This window comes from Drosophila miranda (genome assembly GCF_003369915.1).
Source record: "Drosophila miranda strain MSH22 chromosome Y unlocalized genomic scaffold, D.miranda_PacBio2.1 Contig_Y1_pilon, whole genome shotgun sequence".
Taxonomy (NCBI): Eukaryota; Metazoa; Arthropoda; class Insecta; order Diptera; family Drosophilidae; genus Drosophila; species Drosophila miranda.
The window spans coordinates 27,606,061-27,627,345 of NW_022881603.1; the positions used below are offsets into that span (position 1 = coordinate 27,606,061).

General features: G+C 45.6%; 1 protein-coding gene across 2 annotated transcripts; it reads right to left on the reverse strand.

The window, feature by feature from the left end:
- Positions 1 to 14,017: 14,017 nt before the first annotated feature.
- Positions 14,018 to 16,312, reverse strand: LOC117191804 (protein ORD-like). 2 transcript variants are annotated; one of them, XM_033396566.1, is made up of 4 exons: positions 15,482 to 15,770; positions 15,250 to 15,426; positions 15,103 to 15,180; positions 14,018 to 15,039 (listed from the first exon to the last, which is right to left on the reverse strand). In XM_033396566.1, exons 1-4 carry the CDS (start codon positions 15,665 to 15,667, stop codon positions 14,779 to 14,781), a joined length of 702 nt encoding a protein of 233 aa, XP_033252457.1. In that variant the 5' UTR covers positions 15,668 to 15,770; the 3' UTR covers positions 14,018 to 14,778. The 2 variants fall into 2 exon arrangements, with proteins under 2 accessions (XP_033252457.1, XP_033252456.1); XM_033396565.1 differs by lacking the exons at positions 14,018 to 15,039; positions 15,103 to 15,180 and adding an exon at positions 16,212 to 16,312 and having other exon boundaries at positions 15,334 to 15,426; positions 15,482 to 16,146.
- Between the last annotated feature and the right edge of the window lie 4,973 nt (positions 16,313 to 21,285).

Here is a 21,285-nt window from a genome sequence, read left to right on the forward strand (position 1 = left end):
TTCTTTCTCCAGGTGTTTTTATACCCGATACTCAAAATGAGTATTGGGGTATATTAGATTTGTGGTAAAAGTGGATGTGTGTAACGTCCAGAAGGAATCGTTTCCGACCCCATAAAGTATATATATTCTTGATCAGCATCAATAGCCGAGTCGATTGGGCCCTGTCTGTCTGTCTGTCTGTCCGTCTGTCCGTCTGTCCGTCCGTCCGTCTGTCCGTCCCCTTCAGCGCCTAGTGCTCAAAGACTATAAGAGCTAGAGCAACGATGTTTTGGATCCAGACTTCTGTGATATGTCACTGCTACAAAAATATTTCAAAACTTCGCCCCGCCCACTTCCGCCCCCACAAAGGACGAAAGTCTGTGGCATCCACAATTTTAAAGATAGGAGAAAACCAAAAACGTAGAATTGTAGAGAATGACCATATCTGCGGAATCTGAATTGGACCGTATTATTATTATAGCCAGCATCAAGAAAACAATTTCATTTTTCTCGCCCTGTCTCTCTCTAACACACACGTAGCATAGCCGGCTTTGCTTAGAGTAAAACATTAGCGCATAGATCTCAGAGACTATAAAAGCTAGAGCAACCAAATTTGGTATCCACACTCCTAATATATCGGACCGAGACGAGTTTGTTTCAAAATGTCGCCACACCCCCTTCCGCCCCCGCAAAGGATGAAAATCTGGGGATATTCACAAATCTCTTTCTTGGGTTCTTTTTTCCCGATCGAGTGCACTTTGGTTTCACACCACGGTTATTTACGGCGGTTTAATTTTATTTTTTATACCCGATACTCAAAATGAGTATTGGGGTATATTAGATTTGTGGTAAAAGTGGATGTGTGTAACGTCCAGAAGGAATCGTTTCCGACCCCATAAAGTATACATATTCTTGATCAGCATCAATAGCCGAGTCGATTGAGCCATGTCTGTCTGTCCGTCTGTCCGTCCGTCCGTCTGTCCGTCCGTCCGTCTGTCCGTCTGTCCGTCCCCTTCAGCGCCTAGTGCTCAAAGACTATAAGAGCTAGAGCAACGATGTTTTGTATCCAGACTTCTGTGATATGTCACTGCTACAAAAATATTTCAAAACTTCGCCCCGCCCACTTCCGCCCCCACAAAGGACGAAAATCTGTGGCATCCACATTTTTAAAGATACGATAAAGCCAAAAACGCAGAATCGTAGAGGATGGTATGTTCTAGAGTGTAAAATCTCAACCAGATCGTATAATTATTATAGCCAGAATCAAGAAAACAATTTCATTCTTTCTCGCTCTGTCTCTCTCTAACACACAGGTTTCATGGTCGGCTTTGCCAATTGCAAAATATGAGTTCAAGGATCTCAGAACCTATAAGAGCCAGAGCAACCAAATTTGGTATCCACACTCCTGTGATATCGGACCTTGACCGTTTCGTGTCCAAATTTCGCCACACCCCCTTCCGCCCCGCAAAGGACGAAAATCTGGGGCATCCACAAATCTCAGAGACTATTAGATCTCACTATAAAACGTATATCTCAGAATTTCGCCCCACCCCCTTCCGCCCCCACAAAGGACGAAAATCTGTTGCATCCACAATATTGCACATTCGAGAAAACTAAAAACGCAGAATCATAGATAATGACCATATCTATCAGATTGCTGAATCTGGATCAGATCAGATCATTTTTATAGCCAATAGGAACAAATCAATTTGCAGTGGCTACGCAGCGCCCGACGTCACGCTCAGACTGATTTTCTGTCTCTCTCGCACGCACTCTTTGTCGTGTCGTTTAATATTAGCGGCGTCTGCCGGAGGAGAGCCATACTGACTAAGTATCGGGTATAACTGTAGAGTTGCGGTGTCCGCAGCAACTCACAACGTTCCCCCTCGTTATTATTTTTTTTTTCTCACCGCGCAACTGAATGCTTGTTCGGCCACGAGGAAAAAGAAAGATTTGGGCGGATCCTTCGCCATTCACCTTTAATAATTATGGACATGGTGGGGAGATTTTTGTTCGTCTTTAAGCATATTCTTAATGTCAATCCTAGGTGGCGCTAGCCCCCACACGACCAGGAACATTTAAAATGTAACACCACAACAAGAAATTAAGCCAACCTAACTATGCACTAACTATGGGGACTAAACTTAATAATACTTGATATATACTTGTATAAATAATATAATATATATAAATATATTTATATATATAATATACATAAATATATAAATTGTACAAATACCATCGGGCATACTTTCAGACGAGAACACAAATATGCTTTCCTATCCGCCCGACAAGCGACCACTACAAATCCCCCGGCCAAGATCACACTTTGGTGTTAATCACATCAAAGGGTGATAGACGCTTGGAGGAAAACCGTTAACCTGTATTAGGATGGTCACTGCTTTATGTCTTTAGCGTGGTATTTTCCGATAAGTCTACCTTGGGGGTCTTCCAACTCGTAATAACTGTGACCAAGCCTACGTTTTATTCTAGCTTTTACAAAAGTAGGAGCTAGTTTTGCGCTGAAACCTTTAACGAAATTGCTCTGCTGAAAGTTGCGTCTGTAGACCTCCTGGCCAACTTTGAACGCCACTTCACGACTTCGAAGGTTGTACTGCTGTTCGTTTCGTTGGTGTTGTTTTTGTATTGTTCGTTGGGCTGTTTTTCGAATCACATCAAACGAATCTTCCCGACCAAAACTCACGGTACGATCTTCTAAAACCTGCAAATTTCGTAAGAGCTCATAGGTGTCTCCATTGGTGATCATGTGCTGTCCAAATGCAACCCGATAGGGGCTGTCGTTTAGGGCTGAATGCAGACTAGATCGTAAGGCACAACTAATAGAACTAAGCTGCTCATCCCAATTAGTTTGATCTGGCTTGATGTAAGCTTTAATGGCGGCAATGGCTGGCAAAAACCCTCTAGCTGAACACTCCACGAGGGTGCCGGCTGGGCAATGGACACTGCATTATCCCGGGCGAGGATAATGCACTGTCGCTTGCCTTGCCCGGGGTAATGCAGTGTCTAGCTAAGGCTATGGTCCATCGTCTTCCCGTTCCGGGGGAACTGAACCCAGGCCATGGCTAGAGGTGCCTGGCGGCCAGGCATAAAACGCTAGGGGGTGGTCCCCCCGAAAAACATTAACCAGTATTGACCTTCGGGCCAAATATGGAGGTAGATAAGGAGAAAACACGGGTTGGGATGTCAACCCAAACGTCGGTGGAAAGCGTGACTGCTACCACCGGCGGGCACGGGGAGGAGCAATCCTCTCTGCGTGTCGCCAGCGGTCACACCTCGGGCATGGCGGGAGCATGTCGTGTCAGTTGTAATACTACTGCCACAAAAACGACGCGTTGCAGGGTGAGCCGCGCGGGTGCCGTTGTCGATGCAGACTCGGACCTGGAGAGCGTGCTATCCCTTAGCAAGACCGAAGAGGAAAGCCTTCTCCGCTCGCCGGAACCAGGTACCAGCTCCCTGCGTAGGGAAGTGCCGAAGCGTTCCAGGGAGGGGATGAAGGCAAAAGCTCAGTATAAGGCGGTCCTCAAGTTACTGAGCCGGCTCCAGGGCAAGGCGGATATCTCCCAAGAGGAGAAGTCCAAGCTAGCCTGGGCTGAGCAACGGGTACAGGAGGGCCGCGAATACTACGCGCAGCTGCCGCAGATGAAGGCAACAAACGGTGGATTCGCCAACAAGGTGGAGGAGATGTTGGCCACCAAGAGGCAACGCTCGATCGAGAGTGCTGCCAAAGACACTCCGGCGAGCAAGCGGCAACGCGGGCCCAAGGTGGCCACCCCCCAGCCGAAGACGAGGAAGCCGAGGCAGAAGGCCATGAGCGAGGTGTCCAAGAGACATCTCATTGTGGCCTTGATCGATCGCAGCGATGAGAACGGGAAGATGACGGCGGCGCAGTGGAAGTTAGCCCACGCGCGGCTCGTCGAGGCACTGTTCTCGCGAATGGAGGAGGACCCTAGCGCTCCCATGCCCACGTTCGATGGAGCGGGATGGCTGAACGGGGTCAAAATCCTCAAGTGCAATGACGACCCAACGCGGCAGTGGCTGGTGCAGAAGGTGCCCCTACTGGAAGCTCTGTGGGAGGGGGCCAAGCTGGAGGTGGTAGACAGGGAGCTGATCCCGTCCATACCAAAGGCGAAGGTGCTCTTCCCCATTTCTGTCCAGGGGGAGCGAGCACTGAAGCTGCTGCAGAGGCAAAATCCGGACGTGCCAACTGCTGATTGGAAGGTTCTGCATGCCGGTAGCCCACTACCCAACGAGGGGGGCCAGCACGTGATCCTCCAGATCAGCAAGGTGGCGGAGGACATCCTGTATCCCAAGTTCGGGAAGATGGCGTGGGGCGTAGGTAGCGTATACCTACGGCTGAAAAAGCGCCACCCCGAGGATAAAGATGCGCACACCCTCCAGGCAGGCGAGGTCGAGAAGGACCTAGGTCTGGAGACCATAGTGGAGGCCGCCCAGGGTCTTGCGCTGGACGACTCGGAGGAGGAGGAAGACGGTGACGGTGACCTGACAATCATAGTCAACCCGTCGTGCGAGGTTGAGTTAGCCACCCATGACACTAAGGGTGCTGCAACTCAATCTCCATAAAAGCAAGGTAGCGTCGGCGGAGCTCCTCATTGCCATGGAGCAAGGGCCCGCCGACATAGCTTTAGTCCAGGAGCCGTGGATTGCGTCAGGCAACTCTGTGGCCGGACTAAAGTCCTCAAATTACAGCCTTCTCTACTCAACATCGGTAAGCAGGAACAGAACCGCCGTACTCGTACGGAAGGGAATCCATGCTCATCTTATGTCTCATTACAGCACGGATGACCTGACGGTGGTGATGCTGGAGAGCGAGGAAAAGCGCCTAATGGCAGCTTCCTGCTACATGGCACACGACAGGCCCGCCCCGCCGGAAGAACTTAGGAGTCTGGTGACAGAAGCCGGCTCCAAAAATCTCCTCATCGGTGCAGACGCCAACGCCCATCACAATGTGTGGGGAAGCCCTGACACCAACGATAGAGGTGAGTCACTCCTAGACTTTATCTTATCCACTAACTTAGATGTAGCAAACGTGGGGGAGGAACACACCTTCGTGGGTCCCACCTCGTCAAACGTGCTAGACCTAACTCTTGTCACGGGAAAGAGTACCTTGGTATCTGACTGGAGAGTCCTCGAAAGACCATCCTTCTCAGACCATAAGTACATTCAGTTCAAGTGCGAATTCAAACACTCTTCGAAGATAACAGTCTATAGAAACCCCCGAAACACAAACTGGGTAAAGTTTAAAAAGACTGTTACTTCGAAGCTCGCGAATCCGGGCTCAGTGAAATCCGCGGAGGATATAGAGAAGTCCCTAAAGACCCTATCCAACGAGTTACTGAACGCCTACCATGCATCGTGCAAACCCTCGAGAACGAAGAGGAGGTCCAGGCCACTCTGGTGGAACCGAGATCTCTCTCTCCAAAGGAACAACCTCAAGGAATTCTTCAAGATCGCCAAACAAGCGAACGAAGAGATTGTCAATGAGGAATATAAAATCCTACTTAGGAGCTAGAAGAAGGAAATACGTAAGGCACAAAGGAACTCGTGGAGAAACTTCTGCTCCAACATTGAGAAAGTGCCCGAAACCGCTAGGCTCCGGAAGCTGCTCTCAAAGCAGCCCACAGTACAGAGCCAACTAAAACTAGACAACGGACAGTGGACAGAGGGCAGTAAAGAAGCCCTAACAGCACTAATGGAGGCGCACTGTCCTGGATGCACCGAGGTCACTGACGCCAAGGAGCATCAGGACCTAGCAACTGAGGAACAGCACTCCCCAATAGGTCTGTTAACCACTAAGAGAATCCACTGGGCCATAGACTCCTTCGCGGCCATAAAAGCACCAGGACTGGACGGGATATTCCCAGCCATGATGCAGTTGACCAAAGAGGTTATTACCCCATGGCTCTTCTCAATATACTCAGCATGCCTAAGTAAAGGCTATATCCCCATCCAATGGAGAACCTCGAGGGTTGTCTTCCTCCCTAAGGCAGGAAAGTGCAGCCACGTGTGTCCCAAGGATTACAGACCGATAAGCCTTACCTCCTTTCTACTAAAAACACTAGAAAAGCTGTTTGATTTACACATCAGGAATGAGGTAGGGGGACTGATGTCAATAAACCAACACGCCTACACCAAGGGGAAATCAGTGGAGACGGCACTACACTCGCTAGTAGCCACCATCGAGAGCGCCCTTCACAACAAAAAGTATGCTTTGGGAGCATTTGTGGACATCTCAGGAGCATTCAACAACGTGGCAACAACCGCAATAACAAGTCGCCTAGAAGCGAATAACATACACCCTGCAATCAACGTCTGGATCAAAAACCTCCTAAGTTTTAGACGGGTGCAATCGGAGTGCGGCACCGCTTCCATGGTAAAGGGGGCACACAGAGGCACACCTCAAGGTGGAGTCCTATCGCCACTACTGTGGAATTTGGTGGTCGACGACCTCATTAAGAGATTTGAAAGGAAGGCCCCAAAAATAACAGCCTATGCAGATGACATAAGCATACTTATTACGGGTGTATGTCCATCGACCCTCAGCTCCATAATGGAACGTACACTCAGGGAGATACGTGAGTGGGCGGAAGAGGTAGGACTCAGTATCAACGCGGACAAGACGGACCTCATCCTCTTTACCAAGAGGTACAAGGTACCGATATGGACCCCCCCGAAAATTGACCAAACTAGGCTGACTCCAAAATCACAGGTGAAATACCTAGGCACAGTACTGGACAGCAAGGTGGCATGGAGGCCCAATGTAGTGGAAAGGGTGAAGAAGGCTACCATTGCGCTTTATGCATCCAAAAAGATGCTCAGCAGCACATGGGGCCTGTCACCTGCTCTAATGCACTGGATCTACATCTCGGTGGTGCGACCAACTCTGCTGTATGGAGCCTTAGTGTGGTGGCAGGCTATTGAAAAGAAGACATACCATAAGCTTATGGAAAAGACTCAGCGACAGGCTCTGCTCTGTATTACAGGGGCGCTGATGTCAACCACAACAAAAGCACTCGAAACTATACTCGGAATCGACCCCCTGGACATTCACGCTCGCCTGATTGCGGGAAAGGCAGCACAACGCCTTATAGCATCAGGAAACCTATCCATACAAGGATACGGGCACAGTTCAATTGGCAGGGACATGACCAGATCAACTGATTACATGACCCCCCAAACTTGCCTTGACGTCAAAACAACCACATCTTTGGGACCTGAAGACTGGAAAATTGGAAGGGACCAAACTGAGCACCTCAACATATACACAGACGGCTCCAAGATGGAAGGAGGAGTAGGAGCGGGCCTATACTGTACAGACCCTGAGATAAGGCTGTCGTATAAGCTACCGGACCAATGCAGCATATTTCAGGCAGGAGTTTTTGCCATCAGGAAGGCAGCGGAGGTCGCTCTCCTAACAGAACGAGCACACGATGCGGTCAACCTATTCGTCGACAGCCAAGCGGCGATAAGATCCATGCAGTCGTCCGCGGTCAGTTCCAGAAGTGTCTTGGCGAGCAAGGAGGCATTAGATATCCTAAGCACGACAAAGACAGTGCGGATCTATTGGGTTCCCAGCCACCAGGGCATCGAAGGAAACGAAGCGGCGGACGTACTGCCTGTCTCCCTCAGAACGCTGCAAGGCGATCTAGAGAAGCAGGCTAGAGCACAGACTGATAGCAGGTGGAGGAGTACCACCACCTGCAGAGCCTCGAAGATAATGTGCAACGAGAAACTTAGCCACTACCTACTGCACCTACCACGAAAGGACTGTAGATTGCTAGTGGGGATACTAACAGGTCACTGTCTGGCTGCTGCACATGCAGCAAAGCTAGGCATCACCAACAGAGACAGTTGTAGGAAATGTGAGGAACCTGGGGCTATCGAAACCCTGGAACATCTCATCTGCAACTGTCCGGCTCTCTCAAGGGCAAGGAGGAGATACCTGGGCGCCCCAGTGTTGGCATCACTGGAAGATGCCTCCAAAAGGACGACACAGGAACTGCTGGCCTATGCTAAAAACACCTCGATTCTCGGGGACTTTTTAAAACCACATTAACACACCCGCGACGGTTCATACACACCCCCATCCGGATAACTAAGGGCCATATTGGCCTATGCGTGGCCCCGCTGAGGGCCGTCCGGGTTAACCTAACCTAACCTAATGGCGGCAATAACGGATCTGTTAACGCGTTCCGATGCGTTGGCTTGAGGTGCGTACACAGCCGTATAAAAATGCTGCACATTGTACTTTTTCAACAGCGAATTGAAGTGATGGGACTTAAATTATACTCCATTGTCGGACACAACCACTTCGGGTACCCCGAATCAATGGAATAGGTCCTCTTCCATGAATCGAGTTATCGCCTCCGCTGTAAATTTCTTTACGGGTTTTAAAAACGGATATTTTGAAAGATGGTCCAAAACAACGAAGATACCGATATTTCCGGATTTGCTTCGTGGATACGGACCCAGGAAATCCACAAACAACTTCTGAAACACTCGTTGAGTTTCCTTCACTGGAGCTAATGGGGGTCGTAACGAACGATTCGGGTACTTGGTGCACTTGCAGACCGAACAGCTGTTTATGAACGCTCTTACATCGGTTACTAAACTTGGCCAATAATAATAACGTCGAACTCTCTCCAACGTTTTATTAATGCCGCTATGAGCTGCTAGCGACTGTTCGTGACTCTGTTTTAGTACATCGGACACCAGCTCCGTTGGAACCCACAGCTTCCAACACAGGTCGTCAGCGATCTGATCAGCAGCCGCGTGTTCTGCTCGCCGATATATGAGATTATCGATCACCTTAATGTCTGGCATCTGTGTCTGGTTGCCTTTAATTTTTCGAATCAGTTCCAAATATTCTGCCGACTTGAAGCAATCAGACTGCAGGTCTACCAATCCATCGCAGCTGAATGCCGATAGATCTTCGGTGTGCACCCGCGACATCTGGGACAACATTTTGGCTACCTTTGCGGTGGAAAATTTTGAAGTTGAACCCCTGCAATTTGAGAGCCCATCTTGCCAACCTAGAACTTAGGTCCGATTGTGACATTAGCCACTTCAATGATGCATGGCGGTATGGATGGAGAACTCGTGTCCTTCCACATAAGCTCGAAACTTCTTCACACACATTATGGCTGCCAAACACTCTTTCTCCGTGACTGAATAGTTTCGCTGACACTGATTCAGCTTGCGAGACATGAATGCGATTGGGATGTCATTACCATCGCTATCCGTTTGCATTAACACGCCGCCAACTCCGGTGTGGCTGGCATCGCAATGAATGGCAAATGGAATGGTAAAGTCGGGGCTATGTAGGACTGGTGCCTCGCACATTTGGTCTTTTAAACTTTCAAACGCCCTTTGCGCTTCGTTGGTCCATACAAACGATCGACGTTGCTTTAGTGTATCTGATATTGGGGCAGCAATTCCGGCATAGTTTTTAATAAATTTATGGTACCATCCAGTGGTTCCCAAAAATCGTCGCACTTGCTTCACTGATCGAGGCACTGGAAACTCCCGAATAGCAGCAACTTTTTCGGGATCCGTTTGTATCATCCCATACCCTATCACGTGGCCCAGGTATTTCACTTCCTTCAGGCAAAATTTGCTCTTCTCTACGTTTATCGTCAGTCCTTGAGACAGTCGGTCGGCCAGCGCTTTCAACACGGACATGTGCTTCTCGAAGGACTCCGAAATCACCAATAAGTCGTCGAGATAAATGAAAATCTCATTTCGCAAAGATGGTGGGATAACTTAATCCATCAGTTTGGACATGGTCTGTGGGGCATTGCATAAACCAAACGGCATCACCGTGAATTGATATAGCGGCCTCCCAGGCACAGCAAAAGCCGTCTTCTCCCGAGCCCTTGGAGTAAGCGGAATCTGCCAGTAAGCATCTTTAAGATCGATGCTTGAAATGAACTGCGCTTTTGGAAGTCTACTTAAAATGCCATCAATGAGGGGCTTAGGGTAAGCATTTTTGACTGTTACTCCGTTAACTTTCCGGCTATCAAGGCAAAGGCGAACCTTACCTGGCTTACGCACAATTACTACCGGGGAAGACCACGGGCTATCTGATTCTTCAATCACCCCAAGGCCTAACATTCGGTCCAACTCTTCGTATATACATTTTTCGACTGCAGGCGACACTGCGTAGTGGCGTTGTTTTATGGGCCGAGTCTCTGAAATTACTATGTCATGTGTAAGCCGGTTTGTCTTTCCTAATCCTTTTTCGGCAAACGACGGGAACAGTCCTGCAAATTTACCCCCAAGGCAGCTGATTGAGGCGCCTGTGTCCATTAATCCACTTATTGTCTTGCCAAACAGAGTGACATTGGCGTAGGGTCGTAGGTCAGTGATATTACTAATAACAGAGGCTAATAATGCTCTGCGCTCATTTTTACTCTGCGTGCGGAACAGCTTCCTACGCTTACGGTCTCGAGTTTTGCTAGGCGCAGGGGTCGTTTCCTGATCGTCGTCCTGTACTGGTATCATAGTGGTCGTTATCATGTCAGGAGGTAGGGGAGTGAGCTTGACGTAGCCCCGGTTACTCCGTATTCGTCGCCTTCGACACTAATTTGCGTGCACTCGATATCGGTGCACGAGCCAACTCGTTTTTTGACGAGCTACATTTTCGGCACGATGGTTTATATGTGTCCCGCTTACCACATCCATAACAGAATACTTTACGCTCTGCTTCGCACTCTTGATATCGGTGGCCTTGTTTATTGCAATTCCAGCAAGAAAGCGTCATCGCGTCGATATCAAAAGCGTCAGCTTCTTCCGAATCGGCTTCTGCCAGACCTTCTGTCTGGATGGACATTTCGTTCACCTGATTGCGAGGAACAAATCGTCGAGTACCCGGGATTGGCTTAGCAGTATTTTCGATGAACCTTTCACGCTTGCGGACCACTTGTCGCAACTGCACAATGTTCGGTATGGGCACATATAAAATCTCATCTGCTCTCTCATTGAGCAGATTTGCTCGCAACACCTCTAACAAGGACTGCTCGGTCATCGGCTGCACGAGCTTGTCTGCAAGCGCCACTATGGCCTCATAAAAACTGTCAAACGGTTCGTTGACTTTCTGCTTCCTCTGGGTGATCGCGGTTCTGATTTCTAAATCTGTTCTGCCGTCCGAAAACTTCGATCTCAGAGCAATACAGAGATCAATCCAGCGCACTCTTGGTACGCTTTTATGATACCTCCAGTACCATTCACCCGCGCTTCCTTCGAACAGGTTGCTCGCGTATCGAGAGAACAATTCAAAATTGCTATCTAATGTCTGGCTGGTCAGAGCTTCGACGCGATACAAAAAATCATCTATTGACATAGAGGAGCGCCCTGAGAATCTCAACTTCCAGTTCTCGATTATCTGACTAATCCGATCCGCGCGCAACTGATGTGATTGCTGCGACTCGGGTGGGGCTGACAAGTTAGTCGGTCGCTCGGACGCTGAGTTTGGTAATGCTGCGTTTTCCCTGGCGGATAACCTAAAGAGTTGCTCAAAGGATTGTTTTGACCTAACGGGAGAGGACTGCCTATGGGCTGGGTGTACCCTTTCCGTTGGAACTGGAGCTGCATTCTGGAGCGACAATCTTTGAAACCCCGCTTCAATCGCGTTAGCTAGCATTTGAGTGTGCTGTGCTAGTGCGGCTGTCACTGCGTCCGCAATGGTCTGTTGCAAGCTACCATCCGTGGCTGGCAGACCCGTTCGAGCTGCTGAAGCTGACACCACTGCTGCCGCAGAATTTGGCGGTTGGCCTCTAGGACGATCTGGAGCGGCCATTGGACCGGACACACTAGGCCCTTCGGGTTGGCTCACACTTCGGACCCCACTCTGCATATTGGCAGCGGATAATTGGTTTTGCTGTGATTTAAGTGTTTTCGAACGGGATCTGGTCACTGAAACTGCCCCTGGTTGGTGGCCTGAGGCTTGAGCTGCTTCTAGTTCTTCTGCCAAATTAAGGGTCGATTTGCTCAGCGCAGTTCTGCACACTGGACAGACTTTCTTATTTCCTGAACGTGCACTAAAGCAGGTGTGATGGAAATAATGGTTACAGCTGGTAGCTAATAGTTGGCCTGGGTATTCGACTTCTTGCGTGCATACACAGCAAACGGTTTCGCTCTCTTTTGGCTGAATCCTATAATCCGGGCTTCGGTCTACCGGCATTGTAAAGTTATCCTATATATTAACTAGCTTTAAGCACGTTCCTATAAATCTAGTTCAGACAAATATTAACAAAAAAAACAATAATAACGGGGAAAGCAAAAAAAAAACGATCTTTGATAGAGAGATTTAGGGGGAAACCATGCAACCCTTTCCCTCCGAAAGGTTGCCAATAACTATGCGTGGTAGAGCGAAAAAGGGGGAAATAAAGAAAAGGTATCTTCGGCAATCGTGACCCAAGTAGTAGCTCTGGGCCACTTCCTGTCTGCGGCGAACGCCTAAACATAGGGACGGACGACGTTCTTGCACGCGTGCCCATACCTGGATCACGACGGTGTTCGTCAGCCGCCCATCGAGGAAACATTACCGAAGCGGTTACGGGGAGTTTGTAATAGTCTCTTTTCCGCAGCCATTATCGGTCCGGGCCGGAAGCGTAGCACGAAGAAACGCACCAGCACCAGGGGTACCACGTTCGGCCGGCGATATGTTTTTCGGGGCTTATGTTACGCTCAGCACTAGGGAGAGCGCTTTGAGGCCATGTTTAATGAGAGAGAGCTCAAAACAAGACCCGAAAAGAGCGCGAAAAGGGATACTTTCGATACCTTCGACACTGGATTTTAGTGTGGAAAGCGCGGCCCGCAACGAGCTCTCTTTTCGGGGCTTTTTAACGCTTATTACAACAGCACACATCGTTCTTCTCTCTCTCTCATAAAATATGAAAGTAGTGCTGAGTAAAATAAGAACCGAAAAGAGAGTTTGTGGACCACCTTGTAAAATTTCAACATGGCCAGCACTACGACTCCCCTTCTCGACTACTTCTGCATCTCATTCTACTTCTACATCTACTACTACTTCTCTTTCTTCTTCTACTTCTCTTTCTACTACTCATCGTTCTCATTTTTCCTTCTGCTTCTGGTTCCGCGTCTATCCTAAAATTTATGAATCAGATCAACATTCGGCCTGATTCAGTTCCGAATTATTTAATGGTTATTTAATCATACGCTTTATTTTTGCATACATTTTTTTTTAATCAAATTTATATTGATATACAAAAAAAATTTTAAAAGAATTTTTTCTAATAATCTCGCATTCATTCTTTATTCAATTAATTATAAGTAGATCAATTTTTTATCAAATACAAAAAAAAAATTATGTATAAAGAATTGTTTCTCATAATCTCACATTATTTCATTCTTCTTGTTGTTCTCTGGTATTTATTTTTCTCGTGTTTTCTTTGTGGAATAAATTCTTAGAACATTGATTTGACTTGAGTTTCGAATTTTGAAATGATTATTTGTTTCATTCGCTTTATTTTTCAATTAATTATAAGTGAATTTTCTCTCAGATATTTTTCCATAATTTTTGTGGATCAATTTTAATTGATTAAATAAAAAAAATAAAAATTAATATAGAGAGACTTGTTTCCCATAATCTCACATTCATTCATTCTTCTTGTTGTTGTTCTTTGATATTATTTGTGGTTATTATTATTTTTCTTTGTGGATTAAACTCTTGGCACATTGATTTAATTTTAGACTCGAATTTTTAAAGATTATTTGTTTCACTCGCTTTATTTTTCAGTTACTTAACAGTGCATTTTCTTTCTGATATTTTTCCATAATTTTTGTGGATCAATTTTATTTGGATATAAACAAAAAAATGTATTTGTAAAGAAAGAATTTTTTCCAATTTTATTTTTTTTGTTTTCCTTGTGAAATAAATTCTTGGCACATTTTTTTTTGATTTCAGATTCTTATTTTTTAATGATTATTTCCTTCGCTCGCTTTATTTTGTTATCAATTCAATAGTGTATTTTTTTTCCATTTTTTATCAATTCATCTTGATACAATAAAAAAAAAATGTGTGTATTTTTTCCAAATAAATGGGATCCATCTCTTGTTGTTCTCTGATATTATTTTTGAATGAATGGAATATGTTATATATGTAAGTTTTGGCCCCACCAAGGCACTTATTGAATGCCAAATCTTGAATATCTTTAATTCTACAAAAAAAAAGTGTTCTGTTTCCTTCGGCTTCGTCTGAAATGTTAACTATTTTATGAAAATATCTTCTGTAGCACATTCGGATATGTTCTTGCGTCGAAAAGTTGCCCCAACAACCGCCAATCAGTCAAGTCAGCCAGACAGACAGTCGCTCCTTCCAAATGCATCTCCAGGCCGTGGTGCCTGTCTTCTAACTGGGTCGATAGCGGTGGGCGTTGGGGTTTAGCTTAAAATGCTTTTAGGTTTACGTAAAATGCATTTCGCCAGCAAATGACGCGTGCCTTTGACTGACAGCCATTGTAGTTGTAGTTGCAGGTGCTGCTGCTGTTGCGGTGGCAGGGATATGGATGAGGATGAGAATGGTGATGGTGATGGCGATGGCTTGCTGGCTGTGTGGCATTCAAACTGACAGCCGGCAAGACCATAATTGAAATGGAGCTGAAGAATGGTGCTCCTGTTGTTGTTCCGTGAGCGGCAGCGGCGGCGGCGGCTGCGTAATTACAAAACGAGCAATGGAACAATGGAGGAGCAAAGGAAATATTTGTAAAACTAAAATTGGATGAGCGCTTGAAAGATGCCTTATTCTTGAGGGGTGGCAGGCGCGACACTGCCTAGATCCAAATTTATGGCATTCTTAAGGATTTCCAAGCCGGACTCGGACGATTCGGCGGACGCAACTTTAACGTCCCAGGATTCTTTGTCCGGCTGCTTCTCACACTTGATCACATGCCGCTCGTCGGAGAGAATGCTCAGGAAACTGGGATACTCGATGAGGACAATGATGCAGTTGGCCTGGGCCATTTCGACGATGCGTTGCAAGTAGCGCATGCAAACCCATTTCTGGAACAGCATCTACATTAAAGGAAACCAAAGTCGGGAATGGGCAACTGCTGGGGATCTTACCGAATCTGTGGGTCCACGGGCATAGATGTCGTTCATGTAGGAAGCCATGATAAACTGCCAGGTCACGAAATCAGCTATCTATAAGATACAGGACGGGTGGAGGGGGGGATCAAGAGAAACGTAGACTCAAAGGCACACAGTGCAAACCTTATCCAAATGGCTGATAATCAGCACCGATTGCTTGGCAATGCTGCTCAGGGCCAACTGAAAGGAGACCATCAGCAAGTTCTGGACATTGTGATCGGACTGGCTCCAGAAGATGTTCCTGTTGTCGCCAGCAATACGGATGGAAGTGCGCACAGTACGCAAATCGAAGTCGAGATCCTGCCGGAGGAAAACGCAATGAAAAACATGTGGAAAACAGAGAGGTCGCATATACCTCTTCGGTCAGACTTTGAGGGCCCTGGGCGCCGGGCACCAGGCGTAGCCAGCAATGTAGCCATTGCCGTCCGCCCGGATGATCTGCAGCCAATTGCCGGCGCACTTGTGCTGCAGATCCCACAGATGGATGGACGAGTACTGGGGATCCTCGAAGAACTGAGCGTGGAACTCGTCCAGCTGCCATTTGAGGATCTCGCCACCGTTCACCGTAAAGGTGACCCAGTCCAGACTCTGGGGATCGTCGAATCGCCGCTCGACCATCACCTCCTTTTCGACTACGAAGATTTTCTTGCGATTACGTGCCGCCTCGTGGCGTTTCTTCCGCTCCTCGAGACGCACTCTTGCCTGCGCCGATGTGGACGGCTCCAGGTCCAAGTCGCTGTCGCTGTCCTCCTCCGAGGATGCGGGCTGCAACGCCTGAAAGCGCAGGGAAACGCTGCCGCGTCCCACCTCCAGCAGCGGCAGCCGCTCCAAGCTCTCGGCGTCCGGAATGGTCCGAGTGCACAGCAGCTGTATGGCCTGTGCCACAGGCGTCACGGCCACATTGACGGTGTCGCGGGCCTGCTCCTGCCCCATCGGCTTGTACAGCAGCACGTGCACGCTGTTCGATTGGGGGAACGACACGCTCACATCGCTGCAGCCGAGGCAGTCTTTGATGTTCAGCTTCGGGGGCGGCACAGTTGTTAGATTCTATTTATGCTCGAGGGCATACGCCTTTTCCCACTTACCGATAGAAAGCGCATATTTGTATCTCCCTTAGCCTCGTCCATGTTTTTTTTTTTTTGCCGAAATCGAACAATTTTCAACATAAAAACTTTTTCAGAGAGCTTCACATTCACAGTGTTGCTAATCACCCGCTGGACACCGGCTGGGCAGCGTGTATCGATAGTGCATCGATACTTTCGATACTATCGATACTGATTTTTAGTGTGGGAAAGCTGAAATTATGCAAGGTGGCCCGCAAATCTCTCTTTTCGGGGCTTATGTTACGCTCAGCACTAGGGAGAGCGCTTTGAGGCCATGTTTAATGAGAGAGAGCTCAAAACAAGACCCGAAAAGAGCGCGAAAAGAGATACTTTCGATACCTTCGACACTGGATTTTAGTGTGGAAAGCGCGGCCCGGGTCTTTTTAACGCTTATTACAACAGCACACATCGTTCTTCTCTCTCTCTCATAAAATATGAAAGTAGTGCTGAGTAAAATAAGAACCGAAAAGAGAGTTTGTGGACCACCTTGTAAAATTTCAACATGGCCAGCACTACGACTCCCCTTCTCGACTACTTCTGCATCTCATTCTACTTCTACATCTACTACTACTTCTCTTTCTTCTTCTACTTCTCTTTCTACTACTCATCGTTCTCATTTTTCCTTCTGCTTCTGGTTCGCGGCTATCCTAAAACTTATGAATAAGATCAACACTCGGCCTGATTCAGTTCCGAATTATTTAATGGTTATTTAATCATACGTTTTATTTTTGAATACATTTTTTTAAAATCAAATTTATATAGATATACAAAAAAAATTGTAAAAGAATTTTTTCTAATAATCTCGCATTCATTCTTTATTCAATTAATTATAAATAGATTTGTGTTCAGTAATCAATTTTTTATCAAATACAAAAAAAAAAATTATGTATAAAGAATTGTTTCTCATAATCTCACATTATTTCATTCTTCTTGTTGTTCTCTGGTATTTATTTTTCTCGTGTTTTCTTTGTGGAATAAATTCTTAGAACATTGATTTGACTTGAGTTTCGAATTTTGAAATGATTATTTGTTTCATTCGCTTTATTTTTCAATTAATTATAAGTGAATTTTCTCTCAGATATTTTTCCATCATTTTTGTGGATCAATTTTAATTGGTTAAATAAAAAAAATAAAAATTAATATAGAGAGACTTGTTTCCCATAATCTCACATTCATTCATTCTTCTTGTTGTTGTTCTTTGATATTATTTGTGGTTATTATTATTATACCCGATACTCAAAATGAGTATTGGGGTATATTAGATTTGTGGTAAAAGTGGATGTGTGTAACGTCCAGAAGGAATCGTTTCCGACCCCATAAAGTATATATATTCTTGAGCAGCATCAATAGCCGAGTCGATTGAGCCATGTCTGTCTGTCCGTCTGTCCGTCTGTCCGTCCGTCCGTCTGTCCGTCCCCTTGACTATAAGAGCTAGAGCAACGATGTTTTGGATCCAGACCTCTGTGATATGTCACTGCTACAAAAATATTTCAAAACTTCGCCCCGCCCACTTCCGCCCCCACAAAAGACGAAAATCTGTGGCATCCACATTTTTAAAGATACAATAAAACCAAAAACGCAGAATCGTAGAGGATGACTATATGTTCTAGAGTGTAAAATCTCAACCAGATCGTATAATTATTATAGCCAGAATCAAGAAAACAATTTCATTCTTTCTCGCTCTGTCTCTCTCTAACACACAGGTTTCATGGTCGGCTTTGCCAATTGCAAAATATGAGTTCAAGGATCTCAGAACCTATTAGAGCCAGAGCAACCAAATTTGGTATCCACTTTCCTGTGATATCGGACCTTGACCGTTTTGTGTCCAAATTTCGCCACACCCCCTTCCGCCCCCGCAAAGGACGAAAATCTGGGGCATCCACAAATCTCAGAGACTATTAAGGCTAGAGTAACCAAATTTGGTATCCGCACTTCTGTTAGATCTCACTATAAAACGTATATCTCAGAATTTCGCCCCACCCCCTTGCGCCCCCACAAAGGACGAAAATCTGTTGCATCCACAAAATTGCAGATTCGAGAAAACTAAAAACGCAGAATCATAGATAATGACCATATCTATCAGACTGCTGAATCTGGATCAGATCGGACTATTTTTATACCCAAAAGGAACAAATCAATTTGCATTGGCTACGCAGCGCCCGACGTCACGCTCAGACTGATTTTCTGTCTCTCTCGCACGCACTCTTTGTCGTGTCGTTTAATATTAGCGGCGTCTGCCGCAGGAGAGCCATATGTAATGTGCCAGAAATTCATATTCGTAGAGGTGTGAGATTGTATGTACGGATGGAGGTTGTACATACTTTTTTTGACGGTCAGACACCAATAGTATAGCAGGATTTCGGAACGTGTACCTCTAGCTATGCTCTAACTAGCTCGCCGGAATGTCGTGGGATCTTTCCTACTCTCCTATCTGCTATACGAACACATTCGCAAAGATGTTTTAGGTACACTTGATTTAATGTTCAAAAGGAACTCTACAAAAGAAATCAAAAAGAAAAGAATGTGAATTTTAACTAACTGTTTAACCGACTACCGACAAATAGTCAGGCTACATTCCGTCGCTCTTGGGGAACTCAGATGACTTTGACCCCTTCTCTACCCTCCCTACCTTTGTATGCCGTTTAATCGACAGCATAACCCTAATCGAGCGCATCTCTATTTGATCATCGGACTTCCTCAGGCTCTACTCAGGACAAACACGAAAGGTTTAATGTTCCATTATTATCTACTAATTATTATTTAATAATTCAAAATTTAAGGGTTTGGACTTCATGGTTTTCCAGACAAGTATAAACTTAGCATAAAGTAATTAAATAAAGAAGGAGGAAATAGTATCCAGTTATACCTAGTTATATGTATATATGTATATAGGACTTATGTGTAGAGAATATGGCGTAAAAGAAATTGAATTGGAAAGAAGAGAAAAATATGATAATTATATAACTAGAAGGCAAACGTGAAAGTAAAGTTAGTAGCCGATCCGCTTTAAATTATGGCACGGATATGGTTGTTTTATATACCGGAATAGAAGTTTTATCAGACAGATATATATTTCGAAAATACTCGAGAATTCCGTTTAAGGAAGTTTCGTAACTCACTCATACTTTATACGAATTATCCGGCGTGTCCGTTGAGCTCAAGGGGCGACGTAGGAACATATTCTGAGGAAGGGAGAAAAATTATGAATATACAGGTCTTCACTTCTAATTCGGATGAAACACCGATTTTCTTTCCATTTCCATACCCGTACGATGACGATTTGCCACTCAACGGCGGATCTTAAAAAAAATGTGGTTTTCATTTGCGCTAATTTCTAATTATGGGTAATTATATACATTATTGGTTTTTTTTTTCTTTTTAAATCTAGACAATACAAAAATAGTTAGTGCGTAGCCTAATCTTTAATAAATGGAAAATCTCATGACGAGACTCAAGACTAATACTTTGGTACATTTTCACACGACGACTATTAAACGGCAGTGTGGATCGCCGCAGAATAATGTTTTATTTTCACAGTTTGAGAGCCACTCCACACGTTGCGAAGAACTACATGCAAAAGCCTTAGCCGCGCGCTTAATTCATAAGCGAGAAGGGTGACGAGTGCGGCATATTAGTTTCTCCGAATTCGCAAGAAAACTATTGTAAGGTCCAAATACCTTTTATTTTTTCTTAATCCAAAAGGAATAATGTAGTCCACCAGAACTTCAATTTACTTGGCACGTGTTTGATTGCACAACGTTTTCAAATTCACTTGGATCTATATATTTGTATAAAAAGACACATCCGAATTCGCACAGCTTCACTATAGCAATGATCTAGCCAGAAGTTCTATTACTTGCATTAGCCCTTACGATCGGAACTTTACCTTCCACAACCAACGGGGTAATCGTACGATTCCAGACAAAGCTTACACCTTGCTTCCCTAGATAACGGAGTAATCGTACGATGCTAAGCAAAGCTTACACATAGCTTCCACGACTAACGGAGTAATCGTATGATTTCTAGTAAAGCTTTAAAACATAACTCCCACAGATCCACGCTGCTTCTCTAAATTAGACATTAAGCTCTTCAATGGAAGCTTTAACTACTGCTCTCTTGTAATTGATCTCTTATCTTGTTTTTGTAAAGAGCAGAGTTAATGTTATGTTCCCAAGCTGTTCTCTGGAGTTTTAGAGTCACAACTGGCCACTACACCACAGTTGAGGAAGCGCTAGTTTTAACTGGCGAAGCCTAAACGGAAAAAGGACAGTTGCCTAGTGTTTCACTTGTATGTCTTTGAGGTGAAATATTCCTAAGTTTTTACCCTGTTCGTTCTTCAGTTGATAATAGGATGAGCCAACTCGTCTAGATACCACGGCTGAAATAAAAACCGGCGCTAACTTTGCATTGAACTTTTTAATAGCATTGCTTTGGCAGAAATTGCGGGCAAGTACTGGCTCTCCAACCTTAAACTCTACTTTCCGACAGCGTAGATTATATCGCCTAGCATTTTGTTCATGGGACTCTTTCGCCTTTTTCTTTGCCGATTCGCGAATAATTTGTAGTGCTTCCGGATAACTAATGCGGCTATCCTCCGATAAGAGTCTTAAGTGGCGAAGCAACTCATAGTCTTTGCCATTCAGAATCATATTTTGTCCAAAGGTTAGGAAATAGGGCGAGTACCCGGTGCTTTGGTGAATGTTGGATCTGAGAGCAGCACTGATTTCCGGTAATTTGGTATCCCAAGTGGAATGATCCCGGCTTATGTAAGCTCTTATAGCTGCTAACACCGATCTATTGAGTCTCTCACTGGCATTCGCCTGTGGTGAATATATCGCCGTACGAATATGTTGTATCCCAAAGCGGGTTAGAAAAGCCTGAAAGGCTCCAGAAACGAATTGAGATCCGTTATCTGTTAATATCACCTCGGGGACTCCAAATGTACAGAACAAATAATTTTCGAGGTAATCGCACACCCGATTGGAAGTAAACACCCTAAGGGGGCATAGGAAATGAAATTTTGTGAAGTGATCTACGATAATAAGTAAGCCAATAT

Excerpts from the sequence above, each read along its gene's own strand:
- LOC117191804 (XM_033396565.1), bottom strand. The coding sequence starts at position 16,292 with ATGTTGAAAATTGTTCGATTTCGGCAAAAAAAAAAAAACATGGACGAG. Across the intron at positions 16,147-16,211 it reads CAAATATGCGCTTTCTATCG|CTGAACATCAAAGACTGCCT; the intron begins GTAAGTGGGAAA and ends CCGCCCCCGAAG.